The following is a 21,944-nucleotide window of genomic DNA, read 5'->3' as shown; positions in this document are numbered from 1 at the left end:
CTCCAGAATCCAGTTCATCTGCCCAATGTTCTTGATACTTGTTGTTGTCTTTATTGCCTGCTGTTCTTTTCTCTCTTCTCTTTCCACTCACCCCAACCGGTCGAGGCAGATGGCCGCCCACTATGAGTCTGGTTCTGCTGGAGGTTTCTTCCTCTAAAGGGAGTTTTTCCTCTCCACTGTTGCCTAAAGCTTGCTCAAATGGGATTGGATTTCTCTATAATTTTTATGTATAAATATTTTCTGTAAGGTCTTAAACCTTACACTGTAAAGTGCCTTGAGATAACTTCTGTTGTAAATTGGCGCAATACAAATAAAAATGAATTGAATTGAATTGAACATGGAATCATTTAGAACTGGTTCAAGAAGAAACTGATTAAATCCATGAATCTGAAAACGTGTGTATGAGTGAAAGAGACAGACATGTAGAGACTGAACTATCTGTTCAACAGAGACAACGTTTCTCTGACAGGACGACACTCTCAGTACTACACTGAACACAGAGACACTGAGGAACCAGGAACCCATAGTCCAAACCCAGGATAAAGAGGTTCAGTGAATGTGGTGTTGAAGGTGTGGAGGTGGATCAGTTTGTCAGAGGAGACTCTGTAGAAGGACAGAGTCCCAGCAGGACAGTCCACATACACTGATACTCTGTGAGAGACAGAGGAGGAGATTGGTGTTAATGTGTTATTGTGACAGACAGAGTAACCACCATTAGAGCAGAAAAGACTCCAGGACTGATCGTTCCATCCAAATTCAAAGTCTTTACTGTCTGCTCTCCTTCTGATTCCTCTGTAACTCACTGATATATAAACATATCTGCTCCACTCGACCTCCCAGTAACAGCGACCAGTCAGACCATTACTACACAGCAGCTGACGACACTGGTCAAATCTGTCTGGATGATCAGGATATGACTGATCCTCCTCCACATGTGTCACCTTCCTGTTGTTGTCAGACAGTTGTAGTTCTCTGTTCACTGTGTTTGTGTCGATGGTGAGTTGACAGAAATCTGATGGAGAGAACAAGACACAATCCAGCTGCAGTTATTAATCTATCATCAGTTTGATGAGGACTCATGACATCAGGGATTTGAATGAGTGATGTGACAGTTTGAAGATGGTTGAATGTTGCTGCTTTGTTTTCATCAGTCTCATTAAAAACACACTTACACTTCCTCAGACCTGGTCTCAACCATCGGACTCCACCAGGCTCCACCCTGAAAGGAGGAGGGGGGTCAGAGCAGCACATTCTCTTTCAGCATGCACACATGGACATTACATGGCTCTCATACACACAGTGTGTTCTGGTTCTGTTCTAATGGAGGCTTGTATGTAGGGATGGACATTCAGCAAACAACTAAGGAATTGGAGTCCTTATCTTGGAATTCTACGGAGCAGGGAGGTGACATGGAGGAAAGATTTCAATTCTCTGGTTCACAGCAGTTTTGGTGTCAGACACCTGCTTTCAGTCTCACTCTGTCACCAGACAAACTAATGTGACACCACAGGAAGCAGGAAACTGGAGAGCAAAGTCCAAGAGGCTCAACTCCACATACATGGACTCTGTGTGTGTGTTTTCCTCTCTCTAATGTCTGTGGACTGATCTCAGCTGAGCTTCAGACGTTGTCCTGTGTTCAGAGGAAGTCTAGTTCACCTACAGCTACTGGATATTGATCATTACACAGACTCTGTGGCTTCATCTGATTTGGTGTCAGATTTGTTGGAGCAGCCAGAGACAGAAAGTGAAAACAGGAGTTTGAGGAGAAAAACATTCAATCACAAACTAATTCTTCAACTGGGAACAACAAGGAGTTTTTCCTCTTTGACGGATTGTAATGATGAAATGAACATATTCTAGTTCTGATTTACTGTCTCCTATATATGACACAAGATGTCATCATGACAAGATCAGGATCTCAGGAAGGTGAAGATGCTTCAATCATCACTATTTGTGGAGACAGAGACATGATGCTGTGACCTGATTCAATCCTCTGATATTCATTCATTGTCATTCTGTGGATAAAAACTCTACCTATGAGGTGGATAAGGCTGCCTGTGTTGGGCTTTTTCTCTTGGCTTTTAGAGCCCAGTCACTTTTTTTGGACTTGTTCTCATAGACCTGGTTGCTTGTTTCTCTCCTGAGATCTGGCAACACTGGTAGTGGCAGTAAAGCTGAATTTTCTGCTCAGTTCACAGAATCTAATGTAACACCTGATTTCCTCATGAGGAGATTTGCTCCCAAAGTCAGAATGAGACACTGAAGTCAGAATTACAGGAGCTCCCCTCTTTTCTTTGCTGAAATTGCTTCAGTGAAGATTTGTCATCAGCTTAGAGGAAATGCTTTCAGCAAAATACTCTTCCTTTCATGGCAAAGAGGTGCGTTTGTTTTACTCATCTAAATAAACAAAGTCATTAATCATCATCCCTACTTCCTCCTCCATTAGACATTGTCTGTGGTTGCAGCAGGCCTCTCCATACCTGAGAGCGCCCAGTCTCCAGTGTGGATCCTCCAGTCCAGTAGACAGCAGCTTCACTCCTCCGGGATGATTGTAGCTCAGGTCCAGCTCTCTCAGATGGGAGGGGTTGGAGCTCAGAGCTGAGGCCAGAGAAGCACAGCCTTCCTCTGTGATCAGACAGCCTGACAGTCTGCAGACACACAAATGTATTAATCAATGTTTTATTTCATATAGTCAGAAATAGTAAAAAGTAAAAGTTAAGTAAAAATTGTGGTCATCTATTTTTGTGACTTTGAGGAAGTTCAGGTCACATATAAGGACTAAGTTATGGAAAAAATCAAGAAATTATGATATTAATAAGGAAATGCAAGTCTAGAATAAAACTGCCGCATACAAATGGACTTAAGTTAATGAATCCTGACCTGAGAGTTTCCAGTTTACAGTGTGGATTCTCCAGTCCAGCAGACAGAAGCTTCACTCCTGAATCCTGCAGGTCGTTGTTACTCAGGTCCAGTTTTCTCAGACTAGAGGACTGGGAGCTGAGAACTGAGGACAGAGCTTCACAGCTTCTCTCTGAGAGGTTACAGCCACTCAGTCTGAAAAACAGTTATGGATAACATGACAACATGACAGTAGCTCAGTGGGTAGAGCAGTTGCCTACGAACCCCAGGGTGAGTGGTTTGTGTCCTGGTTCTTCCTGGCTACTTGCTAAGCTGTCCTTGGAAAAGACACCGAAAACCCGTAGCGTAGCGCTTACACTAGCAGCTGTCTACCCACAACTTTCCAAGGGGATCAATAAAGTATTCATTATTATTCTTATAACCTGTAATCACCTTTAATGTTGACTGTAAAATAAATTAATTAAATTAAATATAATCAGACTAGAAAATGTAAAAAATGTATATCATAAAACTAAACTGCTGATTGAAAACTTATGTAAGTCAAAAATCCTGACATCCTGAGAAATTTAAACTGTCTCTCCCAGCTATTTAAACTTTGAGGTTTCCAGTTCACAATGTGGATTCTCTCCAGACTTTAAAGGACATTTAACTATCCACATACTTACAAAGCTTTTTTAGCAGCTTTCACCACTGGCAGCAGCCTCAGAAGAGCCTCCTCTGAAGCAGAGTATTTCTTCAGGTCAAACACGTCAAGATCTTTTTCTGATGACAGTAAGATGAAGACCAGAGCTGACCACTGAGCAGGAGACAGTTTATCTGTGGAGAGACTTCCTGAGTCCAGGTACTGTTGGATCTCCTCCACTAGAGAACGATCATTCAGTTCATTCAGACAGTGGAACAGGTTGATGCTTTTCTCTGCTGAGGGAGTCTCTTTGATCTTCTTCTTGATGTACTCAGTTGTTTCCTGAAAGATTTTTCCCGTCTTTGTCTGCAGACCTCGTAGGAGAGTCTGATTGGTCTGCAGTGAAAAACCAAGCAGAAAACGGAGAAACAAGTCCAGGTGTCCATTTGAACTCTGTACGGCCTTGTCCACAGCACTCTGGTGAAGAAGTTTTAATTCAGGTCTAAATGGCTTGAACCACAGAGATGTTGACTGTTCTTCAGACAGCAGATTGACTCCAGAGTTGATGAAGGTCAGATGGACATGAAGAGCAGCCAGAAACTCCTGAACACTCAGATGGACAAAGCAGAACACCTTGTCCTGGTACAGTCCTCTCTCCTCTTTAAAGATCTGTGTGAACACTCCTGAGTACACTGAAGCTGCTCTGATATCGATGGCACACTCTGTCAGGTCTGATTCATAGAAGATCAGGTTTCCTTTCTGCAGCTGCTCAAAAGCCAGTTTTCCCAAAGACTCAATCATCTTCCTGCTCTCTGGACTCCAGTGTGGATCTGTCTCAGTTCCTCCATCATACTTGGTGTTCTTCACTTTGGACTGAACCACCAGGAAGTGGATGTACATCTCAGTCAGGGTCTTGGGCAGCTCTCCTCCCTCTCTGGTTTTCAACACATCCTCCAGAACTGTAGCAGTGATCCAGCAGAAGACTGAGATGTGACACATGATGTGGAGGCTTCGTGATGTCTTGATGTGGGAGATGATTCTTCTGGCCTGCTCCTCATCTCTGAACCTCTTCCTGAAGTACTCCTCCTTCTGTGGGTCAGTGAACCCTCTGACCTCTGTCACCATCTCAACACAGTCGGGTGGGATCTGATTGGCTGCTGCAGGTCGTGTGGTTATCCAGAGGCGAGCAGAGGGAAGCAGGTTCCCCCTGATCAGGTTTGTCAGCAGCACCTCCACTGAGGTGGACTCTGTCACATCAGTCAGGATCTGATTGTTGTGGAAGTCCAGAGGAAGTCGACACTCATCCAGACCGTCCAAGATGAACACAACCTGGAACTCTTCAAACCTGCAGATTCCTGCTTCTTTGGTTTCAGTAAAGAAGTGATGAACAAGTTCCACCAAGCTGAACTTTTTCTCTTTCAGCACATTCAGCTCTCTGAAAGTCAATGGAAATGTGAACTGTATGTCCTGGTTGGCTTTGTCTTCAGCCCAGTCCAGAGTGAACTTCTGTGTTAAGACTGTTTTCCCAATTCCAGCCACTCCCTTTGTCATCACTGTTCTGATTGGTTCTTCTCTTCCAGGTGAGCCTTTAAAGATGTCTTCTTGTCTGATGGTTGTTTCTGGTCTGTGTGGTTTCCTGGATGCTGTTTCAATCTGTCTGACCTCATGTTCATCATTGACCTCTCCAGTCCCTCCCTCTGTGATGTAGAGCTCTGTGTAGATCTGGTTCAGAAGGGTTGGGTTTCCTGCTTTAGCAATCCCCTCAAACACACACTGGAACTTCTTCTTCAGATTAGATTTAAGTTTACGCTGACAAACTGCAGCAGGAGTTCCTGAATGAAACCACAAAAACATGATCAATATAATTTCTAATGAAAACACAGTTTGACAGTTTCATGACCCTAAATGATTCACATTTCAACATATTAACACTTCACATTTTCAGCTCTCAGTAAACGTCTCATTTGTCCATGATGTTAAATGTTTAGAGAAATCCTCTTACTACTCTGCAGACAGTCAGAGTCCAGGTCTGGTTGATGCTGCTGGGCAGACTGATCCCTGTGAACCTCTGAGCTCTGCTGCTGAATTCTGGGGAGAAAATATAAATTTCAAGTTTACGTTTTACCCATATTTGCAGCCAAACTATTGACGGTGAGGTTTGTTATGTGGTGTCAGGTGTTGTGAAATAATCATGACTGCCCAGACTTCAAACTTTCCTCTGACAGTTTAGTGAGTTCCCAGCTTGATCCTATTTAATCTTGTTACCATATAACAACAAATATGTTTATTGACCAGTTTTTTTTAACTGTGATAATTTGTTTAATGTGTTTTACAAGAAATGATCATCTTGGTAATGATGGTAGTGAGGAAAAATGTAGCTGTGAACAATGGAACTATAAAGTTCCTCGTTTTAGTGGCATATTAGCAGCTTCAGACACATTCCCTTTCAGTCTTACTGGGTAGATGCTGAATTTCTACTGAGGATAATGTTACGGTGGTGATGTTGCATCTGGACACTCACCAATTAGCTCAGGTTACAATGAGTCAGACTATTGTTTTATCAGATGCTGTTAGTTTAACTGAACTACAGTACCATCATCTGCTGCTGAGGTACAAGCAATAACTATAGTTAAGTTAGACACAGTTCATTTATTTTGATCTTTAGGGTTAGATTTAAAGAGATTGTTTTTGTGATTGCTGACATACCCACTGAAGAACATTTACATTCATCTGTGTTTTACCTCTAGATATTAACATTTCCTTACTTGTCATGTTTTTAAATGTGAATCTATGGTGACTGTAGCTGTTCTGTTGTTCCTTTGTCTGTTTTATTTTATTTTATTTTTTACATGGCACCTGACATTAAGTAGATCTCAACATGAAGAAAAGAGCTTTATGGTAGCATTTGTCCACAGAATGAAATGTATAAAGATTCATGTAATTGAATACTATTAATATAAATAAATGTGTTGACTAAAATCGATCGATATCGGCTCCAAAAAAGAGCAAAAATAAGGTTCATACTGGAGCAGAGAACTGAACTAATGTTTCCAGATGTTTGAAACTCCTGAACATGGACACCTCAGTCCTTTTCCTCACCACTGTCTTATGTCCTTTTTAGAGAACATTTTAGATCCTCTCTGATTGTTTTCTAGGTGACTCCATTGACAGTGTTGTTAGGTCTTTTTCTTTTTCTACATTCATAGGATATGTTATGTACAGTAATGTTCTCTGCTAAATGTCTTTTCTGACTGTTAAACTGTGGCGTGTGGTTGGTGGACGACATGCTGTCATCTGCTGCTTGACAGAGGTCATTGGACAGAATGGAGAGGAATTTCTTACCAGGTGACCTGGTAAAGTTTGATATTTGCTTTTCTGATGATTGTTGATTCAGTACTAATGATTTTACTGTTTTATTTATTTATACTTTTCATTTTATTTCTCACTCAAACTTATTTTTTTGCTACATTTTCAGGACTCAGGATGTTTTGACAGGATGTCAGCAAAGAAACTGTGAAACTATGTTGAGCAAGTCATGAAGTATTTTACTGGTGCCATCTCTGGGACATGGTCTGAGCTCAGCAGGACTAATGTTAGCTACAGTGATCAACACACAGCTCGCTCCTTCATATATATGTTGGATCTTATAAAAAACAGTCCACTGTCTGGAAACCTGGGTATTTTTATTAGATAAGGTTGCAAATTATTTACTGTCCTACAGTAAAGACACAACAAGTCAAAATGCCAAAAATAATTTGTCACATACTCTCAAGTTGATGTAGAAAAAATAAGTCTGTGCAGCAGCAGATCTGTGTCTGTTTGTTCATTTTTAGATGAGAAGTGGGTTTTACTGTAGGCAGCACTACTTTTTCTAGAGTAACATTATCTTAAAAACACAAAAGCACAACTAAATGAATGAGACATCAACTTGACATTAAAATAATCAGTTTAACTTAATTCAATTCAATTCAGTTTTTTTTTTGTATAGCGCCGATTCACAACAGAAGTTATCTCAAGGCACTTTACAGTGTTTAAGGTTTAAGACCTTACAGAGAATAATTATACAAAAAAAGATATTGGAAAACCCAACAATCCCATTTGAGCAAGCTTTAGGCAACAGTGGAGAGGAAAAACTCCCTTTAGAGGAAGAAACCTCCAGCAGAACCAGGCTCATGGTGGGCGGCCATCTGCCTCGACGGGTTGGGGTGAGTGGAAAGAGGAGAGAGAAAAGAACAGCAGGTAATAAAGACAACAACAAGCAGCAAGAACATTGGGCAGGTCAACTTCACAGACACACTTGAAGAAATGTGAACTGGTCCTTTAAGGTTAGATTGTATTTTATACTGGAGAAATGTTTATTCTGGTTCAACATCACTTAGAAAATCAGTTAGTTTGTTAGTAGAGATGTTTTTACAGTGTAACTAAGCAGGTAGTTCAGTCCTAAAACAGACCATGAAGATCTGGACCAAGACTTGATTCCTGTTTTCAGGAGAATCTGAAAATAAAGTTCAGTTTGAAACTCTTACCTTCTATCAACAGGTTGTTTGTCTTTAAAGACAATAGGACGATCCATTGACCGGTCACTCTTCATGGAGACCCAGCTGGGTTCAGGAGAGTCTGGTCTCTGCTGCTGCATCCTGATACAAACCAACAAGTGACAAATGAAAAGTAGTTTGAAGCTGAAAACAAATGAAGGACAGTGTGGTTTTATTGTTTTTAGCAGTGTAACAGGAACATATTGACCTAATCTGTGTAGTTAGTGTAGAACAGGTTGAGATATTAGTTCTGTTTTTATAGTTAAGGTCTAAATTATTATCCTGTTTTATGAAATCAAACTAAACCCTGAACTGTTCATGTAAATCAACAAATGTGTTGATGGTTTATAATTATTTTTAATTTCCACCAAGTTTAATTCAGAGATTTTACTGAAACCCAAAAATGACAAAACCAACATCATCATGTGAATCTTTCCTTTATTTTCTTTCAAACTCAGCTGAGCTGTCGATCAGCACTGAACTTTACTTAAAGGACTCTGATGAACAGGGCTAGTGGTACCTAATACCAACAAGGACACAAATCAGTCTGGAACTCAGAGAGAAGACAGTGGATGGTGTCAGCAGTTCAGTAACAACATGAAATCCCACATTCAAGAAACACGTCTTTGAGCTCACGTAAGAGACGTGAGCTCAAAGACGTGTTTCTTCTTTACTGAACACAAACAGTGAAGTGATGTGAAAGAAGAACTTTGAAAGTTACTGCAGCTTTTATTATATCAAGGGTTAAATAGAGATTTGTGAGGAGGTGGGGGGTCACACTGCTGATACTGGATCAATTCTCTTTGTATGTGAATTTATGGAAACACTGATATTCCTGTTAAGAAATTAAAGTACAAGTACACAGACTCTGTACTCAAGTAAGAGTGCAAGTACATGCTGAAAAAGTACCACCTATATATTTTCCCATGTTTCCACAACTCACCATCAACACAGCAAAAGTACACAGAGAAGTAAAAGTACTGCACAGATTTGACTGATCTTAATGTGTATTACTTTGTAAACATCACTAATGTTGCAGCAGGTAAAGATGAAGTTCACTTCATGTACTGACAGGTGGTGAATGTGTACTAATACATCACAGATCAGCTGATCAGAGTTTCTATCAACAATCTGCAAAGTAGCTGTGAAATAAATGTAGTAAATTAAATAGTACAATATTTTCCTCTGTAGTGGAGTAAAAGTACCTTCAAGTAAAGTACAAGTATCTCATCATATGAATGGATAGAATCAAACGTGGTACTATTACTTTGATAAATGATGTACTTTAATGTACTAACTACTTGACCACCTCACTGACAACGACTCACAGCAGATGTGGAGGGACATACAGACACTGACCACCTATAAAGACCAGGGCACAACAAACAGGGTCAGCAGTAGCAGAGGAGCTAGACAGCTACACTTTGATCGCTTTGAGGCCACCAGACACCTGCACACACTGCCCCACAACAACCCCAACACGGCATCCCTGGTGCAGTGGTTAAAGCCTGCACAGACCAGCTGGCAGAGATCCTCACCAAGCTGTTCAATCTCTCCCAGACACATGTCATTATCCCACAATACCTGAAGGCCGCCACCCTCATCCCCACAAAAATAGACAGTCTCAGTAACTACAGACCCACAGTCCTCACATCTGTCACTATAAAGTGTTTTGAGCGACTAGTCTCTCAGCTCAGCAGAGACTGCCTTCCCACTTCCTTTGACCACCACCAGTTGGCTTACAGAGAAAACCGATCCACAGAGGACTCTCTGGCCATTAGCTGCAGAATCGAAGAGCTATATGAGGATGCTCTTCGTGGACTACAGCTCTGTGTTCATACAATCATCCCGGACATACTAGTCACCAAACTGTTCAACCTGAAGGTCCCCTCTCACACCTACATCTGGATTAAACAGTTCCTCATAAACAGACCACAGTCTGTCAGGCTCGGCCCCCACCTCTCCACCACTCTCACACTCAACACTGGTGTCCCTCAGGGCTGTGTGCTGAGCCCCCTACTGTACGCCCTGTATACCTATGACTGCACTCCATCCCACCAACCAATACTATTATCATGTTCCCAGATGATAAAACTGTGGTTGAGTTCATCTCTGGAGGGGATGAGACGTCCTACAGAGCTGAGGTAGAGAACCTGTCTGTCTGCTCACAGAACAACCTGACACTTGATGTCCATAAAACTAAAGAACTTATTATGGACTTCAGGAGACACAGACAGGATCACACCCCCCTCCCTCATCAACGGAGAACGTGTGGAAACTTTCTCCACCATCAGATTCCTGGGAACCCACCTCTCAGTCGACCTCTCCTGGACTCCTAACATCAAGGCCTTAGTGAAGAAAGCTCAGCAGCGGCTGACTTTCCTGCAGATCCTCAGGAAAAACTAACTTGGAGAAGAAGCTGCTGCTGGCTTTCTATCATGGCTCTGCGGAGAGCACACGGACACACTGTCAGGTGTGTGGTCTGCAGGCTCCACAGCTGAGGACTGGAAAACTGTGCAGAGGGTGATAAATACAGCTCAAACAATCATCAGCTGCCCTCTGACCTCCCTGGAGGATATATCCAGATCTGGTTGCCTCAGCCATCACAGGAGTTTCTTCACATCCTGCTCATCGCCTGTTTGAACTGTTGCTGTCTGGATGGCACCTCAGATCAAGTCTCACACCACAAACAAACAGCTTCTTCCCCTGGACCATTCGGACTGCAAACAATCACTGAACATACTCAAAAATATACATAATCCACACATCACCTCATACAATGTGCAATTCCACTGGGCACATGAACTTTGTGTTTTTCTGTTTCACTGCTGCACAAACCAACTGAGCTTTAGAACAAATCACCTGATTCATCTGATTCTAAAACATGAACTCAACTTGTTACAAGAAAAACCAACATCAGCAGTGCTGGAAAGGAACTGAGTACATTTACTCAAGTACTGTCGTGTATATTACTAATATTTCCACTTCATGGTACTTTATATTTGTACTTTACTTTTCAGAGAGAAGTACTGTATCTTTTACTGCTCTATATTTATATAGGGACATATACAGTTACTAGTTACTTTACACATGAAGATTTGACAGTTTATAAAATACGATGAAGTTTAAAACAGATTTAAAATCAGAAACGCTGCCTTGAGGAATCTTTTGATCACTGAGTTGAAGTGGTTTCAGTCAGTTTTCATAGAAACGTCAAACATTTAATGGTTCCACCTTCTTCGAGTTGAGGATCTGCAGCTTTTCCTTCTTTGAAATGACACTAAACTGAATCATTTTGGGTTCAGACTATTGACTGGACAAAACCAACTCAGTGAAGGTTCCACTTTCTCACTTGATTCTGGTTCTGAACAGAACAAACAGTTGATGGATGAAGCAGGAAAATAATCATCAGATTGATCAATAATGAAAAGAATCATCACAGCTCCATAGAAATCATTCACTGTCTGTGTCTCAGAGTTCTCTCTAATAAACTGAGGGACTTTGGACTAAACCACCTTTGATAAACCAGCGGTTCCACCTGGACAAAGGTTTCCTGAATCACCTGGTTCAACAACGACACTGACTTTATCGACAGTGTTTAGACTAAACGACGACACCGTTGTTGTTTCTAGATTCAGACTGAACACTTTGATAACTGAGCATCTGTCTGACAGTCAGACTACAGGTTTCCACACAGGAGAGAGAACCAACAACAGAAAGAGACAGAAAACATACTCACCCTGAAACGCAGACACTCTGAGCGTCCTCCACTCCCAGCATGCACTGGGAGACTGAGAGAGAAGAAGGAAAAACTCATAAACTGAAGCAATAAACCTGGACTTTGACTCCAATCACACAAACACACTGTTAAAATTAACAGAACCTCAGAGCCACTAAAGCTCCTTTTTGTGTGTATTAACCCTTTAAATCAGCATTTCCTGAGAAGACACATCTGAAATTTGACCATTTAACTCAAAACACAGGAACAGTTTGACCCTGGAACTCAGCAACAAATCACACTACAACAGGAAATCCTTCTAGTCTCAGCTTCAGTTCAATGAGGAGAGATCAGCAGAGTGTCAATAAAAAGTTATTGGAAAGCAGAAATGATGGAATAGATTTAGTTGGAGTTCCAGCAGAGAGTGAGTGTAAAAGATCTTCCTCATTGACCTTTAGACAAAACTTAATTTTCCCTGAACCAGTGAGAGGAAAACCCACAGTACAGAAGTCGTACTTCAGAGCGTCAGTGTTTCTAGCTGTGGTGTGGCTGCAGTACTCTGTGGTTGGTGCTGCGTCAGTCATGTTCTGTTCTGAACCCTGAACCAGGATCAAAAGTCCAACCTGCAGTTTCCTGTTCTGCCTCGTCCCCACTCTACAGTGTGAATGTAGATACGGTATCAGTGTAGTAGGTTTATGACTTGTTACCGTATTTCTTATCACACAGTGACTGTACATGATAAATAATTATTATCTGTTACACTGGATCTCACATATTTAGTCAAACATCTAATAAACATAATTAACAGAGCACCATAGGTCCCTGAAATAACTGTCACGACTTTTAATAATAATAAAACACTGTTGTGTTGATACAGTATGTGTGACGACAGTGAAAGGCAAACAACAGGCATCATGATGAAAAAAGTATTGATTTATCATTTTATGAGAAGATCCCAACAAGAGGAGGTGATAATAAGATACGGTTACACTGGGTGGAGGCAGCAGACTCTGCAGCTAAAGCTAACAGACATCACAACCTTTAAAGATGGTGGTATAGATAGTCGAACTTTCACCTTGTCAGTAGTTGAGGTGGAGCTAGTTTGAAATGTTTCAGTGTAAAACTGGATCATATTTCTTTTCTTTATTTATGTAGTGCAGTAAAAATACACACAACCACCAAGTATGAAGTACATTACTGGAGTAAAAGTACTTAGTTACGATCCAGAAGAAAAGTACAAGTGTAGTTCAGATGTGTTGAACATGTGACTCTGACACCAGAGAAACTCGACCTTTAAAAAGGATCAAATATTTGTTGTCAGCTTGTTTCACATTTGTAGTAGTGGATAAAAACTGGTTCTGTGTTACTGCAGAGACCTGGTGTTGAACTAAACCAGAATCCTGGATCAGGTTCAGACCAGCAGAGTCCAGCAGGTGGCAGCACCGACTGTCTGTTGAGCAGGAAAAAAAAGCAGTAACTGTTTTTTCCTCCATCTAATAAACAGCTGCAGGTCCAGGTCCAGGTCCAGGATCAGGTCTTAGTTAGGATATGTTCTGGTCCACAAAAGGACAGGGGTCAACAGTCATCACTGAGGATCAACTCATCATGTGTCTGTTTGACCAAATGTTGGAACCAACACAAGCGGCTAAATGAACAGACGATGATGATGAGGATGAAGATGATGATCCTTCAGCAAGTGTGTGTCTTTTCACCACTTCAGTCCTATCTACACAGTGATCTACAGTGCCTATAACAAGTATTCACCAGCTGGGTGTTTCATCCTTTTATAGACATTAAAAATCAATCATGGTCAATAAAAGTCATTAATGTCAAAGTAAAAACAGGTTTCTACAAAATAATTTCAATTAAGTAAAAATATGAAAGGTGAAATCAGTGTTTATATTAATATTCACCCACTTCAGGTCAGTATTTAGTAGATTCACCTTTGGCTGCAATCACAGCATGAGTCTGTGTGGATAGGTCTCAGTTAGACTTGTACGTCTGGACACTGGAGTTTTATGTAATGTTTCTTTGCAAAACTGCTCAAGTTCTGTGGATCAGGTGTGAACAGTCTTTTTAAGTCTATCCACTAATTCTCTATTGGATTGAGGTCTGGGCTTGATCATCAGGGACAATCTGATTATTAAGATTCACACACATTCACTGTTCTTGTAAACTTCATAGTTGCTTTGGTTGTGTGAAGCTGACAATTGACAATTGTTAAAAGCACTATACAAATAAAATTGAATTGAATTGAAGGGTGAAAACCTTTTATAGGCACTGTAGTCTAGACCAGGGGTCACTAACAGGCGAACCGTGGTCCGGATCCGGACCCAGAAACTTTTCACATACGGACCCGGAGGGACACGTTAAATTTAGACGGCGCAGCTATTGTGATCGTTACGGTAGTTATTTAGTGGACGCGAATACGCATTGGCCAATTGAATGCGAGTTAAGCCATCCCATGTGACTTCACTTAGCCAATCGATTCTGTGGATCACAGGCGGTAAATGACTCAACAGTAGATGAGAGAAAGTTTGAGGTTGGAAAGGAATTAATAAATAAAGATGATGATAACAGACAGAGAGGAGAGAGATACAGACGACAGAGAGGAGAGAGACAGACGACAGAGAGGAGAGATACAGACGACAGAGAGGAGAGAGACAGACGACAGAGAGGAGAGAAAGACAGACGACAGAGAGGAGAGATACAGACGACAGAGAGGAGAGAGATACAGACGACAGAGAGGAAAGAGACAGACGACAGAGAGGAGAGAGACAGACGACAGAGAGGAGAGAGACAGACGACAGAGAGGAGAGAAAGACAGACGAAAGAGAGGAGAGAGACAGATGACAGAGAGGAGAGAGATACAGACGACAGAGAGGAGAGAGACAGACGACAGAGAGGAGAGATACAGACGACAGAGAGGAGAGAGACAGACGACAGAGAGGAGAGAAAGACAGACGACAGAGAGGAGAGATACAGACGACAGAGAGGAGAGAGATACAGACGACAGAGAGGAAAGAGACAGACGACAGAGAGGAGAGAGACAGACGACAGAGAGGAGAGAGACAGACGACAGAGAGGAGAGATACAGACGACAGAGAGGAGAGATACAGACGACAGAGAGGAGAGAGAGACAGACGACAGAGAGGAGAGAGAGACAGACGACAGAGAGGAGAGAGATACAGACGACAGAGAGGAGAGAGATACAGACGACAGAGAGATACAGACGACAGAGAGGAGAGAGACGGACGACAGAGAGGAGAGAGACGGACGACAGAGAGGAGAGATACAGACGACAGAGGAGAGAGATACAGACGACAGAGAGGAGAGAGACAGACGACAGAGAGGAGAGAGACAGACGACAGAGAGGAGAGAGACAGACGACAGAGAGGAGAGAGACGGACGACAGAGAGGAGAGATACAGACGACAGAGAGGAGAGAGATACAGACGACAGAGAGGAGAGAGAGACAGACGACAGAGAGGAGAGATACAGACGACAGAGGAGAGAGATACAGACGACAGAGAGGAGAGATACAGACGACAGAGGAGAGAGATACAGACGACAGAGAGGAGAGAGATACAGACGACAGAGAGGAGAGATACAGACGACAGAGAGGAGAGAGAGACAGACGACAGAGAGGAGAGATACAGACGACAGAGAGGAGAGAGACAGACGACAGAGAGGAGAGAGACAGACGACAGAGAGGAGAGATACAGACGACAGAGAGGAGAGAGACAGACGACAGAGAGGAGAGATACAGACGACAGAGAGGAGAGAGACAGACGACAGAGAGGAGAGAGACAGAGAGGAGAGATACAGACGACAGAGAGGAGAGAGACAGACGACAGAGAGGAGAGAGACAGAGAGGAGAGAGACAGACGACAGAGAGGAGAGAGACAGACGACAGAGAGGAGAGAGACAGACGACAGAGAGGAGAGAGACAGACGACCTAATGAACTTTTATTCAGGAGAACTGATCACTGGAAAATTCCATTGCAATGATGGTAACACAGCTGAAGACCTGTTAATGAAAAACATGTTAAATCCTGTGTGTCCAGAAGTTTCACAGTTTAAATTATATCATATCACTGGATTATACTCACTCCCAGGTGACCAAACTTTACTGGAACTTAAAGATGAAGTAAATACAACAATGATAGAACTTATTCCATTCATGTTGTGGACAGACACAAAACGCCAACGATAATGAGAATAGGACCTTGTTGAACCCAAAAGAGTTACTGTGATGACTTATTGAGACTGGACCCAAAGAAAATTCTGATACCACAGCTGGATAAATCTCTCACAATAGTACTTTTAACAAAAGTCTTCACAAATCACTAGAAACACTAGTATTCACTATCCACAGATCAAACCACGTTCCAGAGAATCAGAGGGTAAGTAAAAGAGCAGAGGTCCGAAAGTCTCATCTCCTGGAAATCTCCATCCATCCACCTCTCCCTCTTCACGTCATCTGTCTCCTGTAAACCACCGTCTTCACAGTATGAAAAAGACAATGAATCTTTCACTTATCTTTATACTCACCTGTGTATCCTGTGTAGATGGTAATGATGATGGTCATCCACCTATAGAGGGCGCTCCCCTCCTGATCATACTTCCTGCTCCAGCTGCCTCATGATCTCTGATATTCTCAAAACTTTTAATGCTACTCTACTTTGCTCAATCTTTGAATTTAAAGAAACAGAGAACGTATGAAGAGGTCAAACACATAATTTGTAAAAGTGGAAACACGGCTGCTTTAATTAAGATAAAAAAGAAAAAGCCTGTAGTGAACTGACTTAATGTGTAACTAGTCCAAAACTGTAGTAGTGAGTACAATTAGTAACTGGTATCCACTGAAACAGTCAGAAATACAATTCAAGTGGTTACTTGCACTAAACACTTCACCTTAAATGTGACCAGTGGAAGTGCAGGTTACTCAGGAAGTTATCATGAAGATCAGTTTCAAGCCCTCATCAACAGTATAAATTAGTTTTGTCTGTTTTGTTTTTAGATGTTAATGTATTTATCTAATTGATTTGAACTAATATATGATCTCATACCATCCCAGCAAAGGAAGCCGGTGATAGAAGGCCACTGACTCTGGACCAGCAGAAAGACACTGACCTCTGAATAAAAGGTAGATTATTGCAGTAATGATGCACATGAGACAAACTCATATATTTATAACTTGACTGAATTCTACAGACACTGTAGAACTTAATAAGCAGGCTGCCGACACAGTAGCAGCGTATTACCTAAAGTAAATCTACAATGTGCACTAATCCTGCTGTGCTACTTAATAGGTGTTTTACACAGTTCACAAACTGTCAGGTGTCTCTGCACAACACAGGGCAGAGGTCCAAACTGAACTGGATCAGAGGAAAAAGACTTGAGATAGAAACTCAATACAAAACAGAGAAATGGACCTGGAAATCCAGAAACTGTAAAGAGAAGTGATTCAGTGTCTCTGAGGGACGATTGATGTGGACATAGATAAAATCCACCAATGACATCAGGGAAAGCTGTAACACACAATGAGGAGGTTCCTTCTGCACTTGTTCTACCAGAACACCTTTCTGGTTCTAATGTGTGATTCATGTTACCTGCAACCTTATAGAACTGGTCCTTGATGTGGAGGGGGGGTCTTCTTTGGCCAGGGGAGGTGATGAAGACTGACCTGTGCACAAGTGATTTAAAATTTCTTATTGTGAATCAAACAGTGTCTTTATTGAGGTTCTCAGCATCTCCAACAGAATAAAGGAACAGGCCACTTGCTGCACAGCGACTGCACTAAAACATGAATTAATCAAACCTATGACAACAACACGTCTTCAGAAACACTGGATAAATAACACTGGGCCTGACAGTAATAAGAACTACCACAGACATGAGGATTAAAGTGACAGTGACCGTATCTCTGCAGCATTTTAAGGCAAGATAATTAAAATAATCCAACATATTTACAAAGACCATTGAATGACTGTAAAACATGTTAATGTCTAACTGTACTTCCAGCTGAACTAACAGATACGTCACAGTATTCATCTTATCCTGGTACTTAACCTGCTCTGGACCAGATCACAGATAAAAACCTCCACAGTAACTAAATTCAGCTTCATTCACCCAGATCTACCTTTAAATACTGATGCATGAATCCATAATAATGAAGGATACTGTTTGGTTTTTGTATTGAATCTCTGACCATGAATCCAGATCTTCACAGCCCAGATTAGACTCTGTTCTATTAAATCACAGCCACACTTTCAAATCCAGTTTTTAAATACAATATGAATTTAATAGAAATCATCATCTGTAAAACAACAGAATGAAGAAAACTGGGTGGAGCTGCCCTTTAAACTTCCAGATACCAGGACATTAGATTTTAATTGATGGATTTCTTTTCATATTTATTTAGTATTAGAAATATTAATGGTTATTTATTCTCTGTAACACGTCAACATCCTCCTGTAACATGGAGTCACTGAAACATCCACTACATTAAAATGTTCAGGGGTTTTATTCCAGGACTTTTCCAGGTTTTTCATGACCGTACAAAATGTGTGGGTTCAACAAACTAATGTTAAAGCAGCAGATTTATTTGGTGATATTTGATTTATGGATATGTTGAAAATCGCAGCATGTCGTCCTGTTAAATCTCAGATCTGTGTACATCTGTGAACCTGATTCAGCCTCCAACCACCTCCTCTATCTCACTCCATCAGACACATCCAGAGGTTAGAAACCTCCACCCTTCAGGCCTGCAGACCAGGGTGTGTTGGTGTGAACTAACTGAACCTATGTACGTTGAATTATGGACCTATCAGCCTCTTATTTCTTTTATTTGCTCAGTTTCTTGTACATTCATGTCCTGGCTGGATTGAATTTTAATGTTCTTCATTATATTGTGTTAGATTCTTGTGTTCAGTAGAGGAGAAGAGGACTGGACTCCTACACTGTAGATATATTCATGATGTCAGCTGATTTACTTTATTACTTCATTATTTTACTGTTTAATGTTCATTTGTCTACGATAGAAAAACTCCATCATCATCATCCTCCATGTTCATCTGCTTCAATAAACGGTTAGATCGGATTTCTTGGGTCCTGTGTTTGAATGTACAGTCCACATAGATGGTCCATGAGTCAGCACCATGAACCGAGTCCTGCTCAGCCACAAACCAACAGAGGAGACCCGACCGATCAGAGCAGAGAGACGGAGAAAAGAAATAACGGGGTGATAAGATGAGACGGAGGAAGCTTTTCTTACCGAGCTGGAGGATCACAAACACCACCGACATCTGCATCTTCCCGCAGCCTCGTTAAATCAGCTTCTTCCTGATCGGATCCGCGCTGCACATGGTTTGTTCAGGTGGACTCGTTTTCCTCCATCACTGCTGGATTCTCCAAACTACATCCACGTTTCCTTCACCTGCATCTGTTTGTTACGATTTAGTAGAAGATAAACTAGAGATTTATGGAGAGATGCAAGTGTAACCCAGGTTATTATTTAGAGCTCTGATTTACACAGTGTTCCTAAACGCATCATGAACATGAAGTTTCTACTGTCATCAGGACTCGAACACATCACACAACTCAGACTCAGGTGTGTGAGCAGAAATAAAACATAGTTCAAAGTTATAAAAGTCAAGTAGAACATAAAGAGTTACTGAATGAAACTGAACTGAAAGAGACGAGAGAAAAAACCCGACGGGCGTTTTATCAATTAAGAGGATTATCCAGGTGAGTTAGCTTCAAACTAGCTGGTTAGCACAGGTAACTTTATTGTAGGAGAGTTAAAGTTTGTGTTTTGTTACCTCGAATAAATTTCAGAGTAAAACCAGTCAGGAGATGAGAATTGTTGTGTTAGAAGAAGTGTTTTTATTGTTTAAATAAACTCATTATCCGCTAGGTTCTGCTGGTTAATTGAGGCCTACAAGCTAAGTGACTGCTACATGTTTAGCAGCTACTGTAACTCTGTTAAGACATGTGACATAGTTTTTATGTGTTAGAATTATTATATGTGATGTAAAAATGGTTAGAGTATCTGTGTTTGTTGGTTAAGAAAAGCAAACGTGACCTCTGTGTTTTATGTATATATTTATGTATATATGTGTATATTTAATTATAGTATTGTATTTTATTTAAAAGCTATTGGAGCCTGAAGTAAGGTTTTGGACTCTGTGATAACTTGTGTGCTGTTTTTTTTATTTTGAGGAACAATTCTTCTGCTGTCGTGGAGCTGCAGTCTTCTCGTCATCACTCCAAGGCGGTGGTAGGAACCAGATTAAAGGAGACTCACTTTGAGGGAAATTCACCTTTTCATTCTATTTTCTCCATTTGATATCTCAAATGAAACTGAGACTGTTAAAGGAATCATTCAACAAGGGACATAAGAAAAGAACAATAAGAACTGAATATTTGGGTTGACCTGACAACTATTTATGTTGCGCTGATTATTTTCTTATCATTTTGTTGAACATCTGATTTTCTGTTAGTGATCTAACGGAAGTTTTGTTCGTTTTGTCACTTTATTTATGTTACATTTTATAAATACATTCCTTTTGCCATTTTTATAAGTGTGTATGTGTGGATTCCTAGTGGGATGGAGTTGCTACTGTCAGTCTCCTTACTGAACCCAGTGATTAATGAACACAGAGAACCTTGAATCTGAGTAACTGACCAGAACTGAATCACACTGTGGTTAAAACTCAGTAGAAAACACAGAACAGGTATCTTAGATACTCATCCAGGTTCAGAAGTGTAGATTTCAGATAACCAGGGTAGGACATAAGTCTACTAGAGGCTACATGTTCATATGTTTGTGTAGGTACAACTCCTAATATCTCCTGAAAATTAAGTTCCTGTATAGTTTATAATGTTTAGTAGTAAATGTAATCATATAATCATTATGTTGTGGTGCTAAATATTTTTTGAATGAATGAAGCCTCATTTATTAATGGAAAGCGAGACACAGGGAGAAAGTTGGTTTTAATCAGTCCACTGTTTAAAACTGATTTTTCTTCTCACAATAATGTTTCTATAAACAGTTAAAGGGAAATTATGTGTTTAAAATTGAGCTGAAGTCAAAAACTTTGACATAACTAAAGGGACGGAGCTTAGTGAAGAGTCAGTTCAGCCTGAGACAGTCAGAGCAGAGAGCTGCTGGATAGTGATGGTAGATGATGCCTCATGGAGTGTGGGCTCATTCCTCTAACTGTGTTGACACTGTGTTGGTGAATGGATTCATAGCAACATCTGCTGGATTTGAAGAATCAGTGCAGGAGACCTGGATAAAGAGTGAGGAGAGAAACTGAACTAGGTTCATTCATTCAGACATGTGGACACCAGCTGAGTGATGAATGGTCCTGTTTAGAATAAAGTGCTGACTGAATGAAAGAGAAGTGGATCAATTCTAATTCATCTGAATAGAACCACAATAATATGACTCTGTGTCCTGTCTCATGGTCTGACTGTTGTTTCCAGACCTCCCAAGCGGGGCCTGTTCCAGCTGCAGGTGTCATCACACTTACTGATTCCAGACCACACAGAGTATCTGGGACTCTTCTTCGGAGCTTCTCTCTGAGTTCTGCTGCAGTCTGTGTGCTTAGATTTGAGGCTTTACGTTGAAGTGCATGCTGCAGCATTTGGATCATGGGAACGACCTTGGATCCAGAGACTCTTTTCTCTTCAGACAGCTCCACTGTAGCTGGATTGAAAGGAGCGAGCACGCTGAGAGTTTCTCCTCTGATTTCATGGTGTTCAGCAGTAAGTGGAGTGATATCTGTTTTTAAAGAGGCCACAGATTCCCACACTGGCTCCTTTTGGTCCTTCATTCTTCCAGCATGTGGTCTGAGCTGTTCCATTGTGTTGGAACCACTTCATGATATGAACTTATTAATAATAAAGTAAAAGTTTTAAAGTTTTAGTGAGAATTTCAACATACCTGAGTTCATCACTGGAGTATTTACAGCTTCTTTATTTTCATGTCGTGCTCTGCAACGTCTCAGCATTGATCCTGTTTATGTACAGACAGCTCTGTGGAGCAAAGTCCACATTAGACCTGCAAATAAAATCTAAAGTTAATTCATGTGGAAATAATTTAAATAAAGAGTCACTCAGAGAAGAACTGGAACATGATGAACTGAGTAAAAGTGGAAACAGGAAAAATAACATTTACCTTATTTGGTGTTATAAGATCA

General features: G+C 41.0%; 1 protein-coding gene across 1 annotated transcript in view; it reads right to left on the bottom strand.

The window, feature by feature from the left end:
• Positions 1 to 485: 485 nt before the first annotated feature.
• LOC113168709 (NACHT, LRR and PYD domains-containing protein 3-like) overlaps positions 486 to 21,944 on the bottom strand; it is a 175,499-nt gene continuing 154,040 nt past the window's right edge. The window contains exon 15 of the mRNA XM_033326632.1: positions 486 to 1,012. Coding sequence (XP_033182523.1) covers positions 486 to 1,012 — 527 coding nt within the window. The remainder of the gene's footprint in view (positions 1,013 to 21,944) is intronic.

This window comes from Anabas testudineus, chromosome 18 (genome assembly GCF_900324465.2).
Source record: "Anabas testudineus chromosome 18, fAnaTes1.2, whole genome shotgun sequence".
Classification (NCBI taxonomy): domain Eukaryota; kingdom Metazoa; phylum Chordata; class Actinopteri; order Anabantiformes; family Anabantidae; genus Anabas; species Anabas testudineus.
The sequence above is the reverse complement of the archived record's forward strand: the minus strand, read 5'-3'. Positions and strand labels throughout refer to the sequence as shown.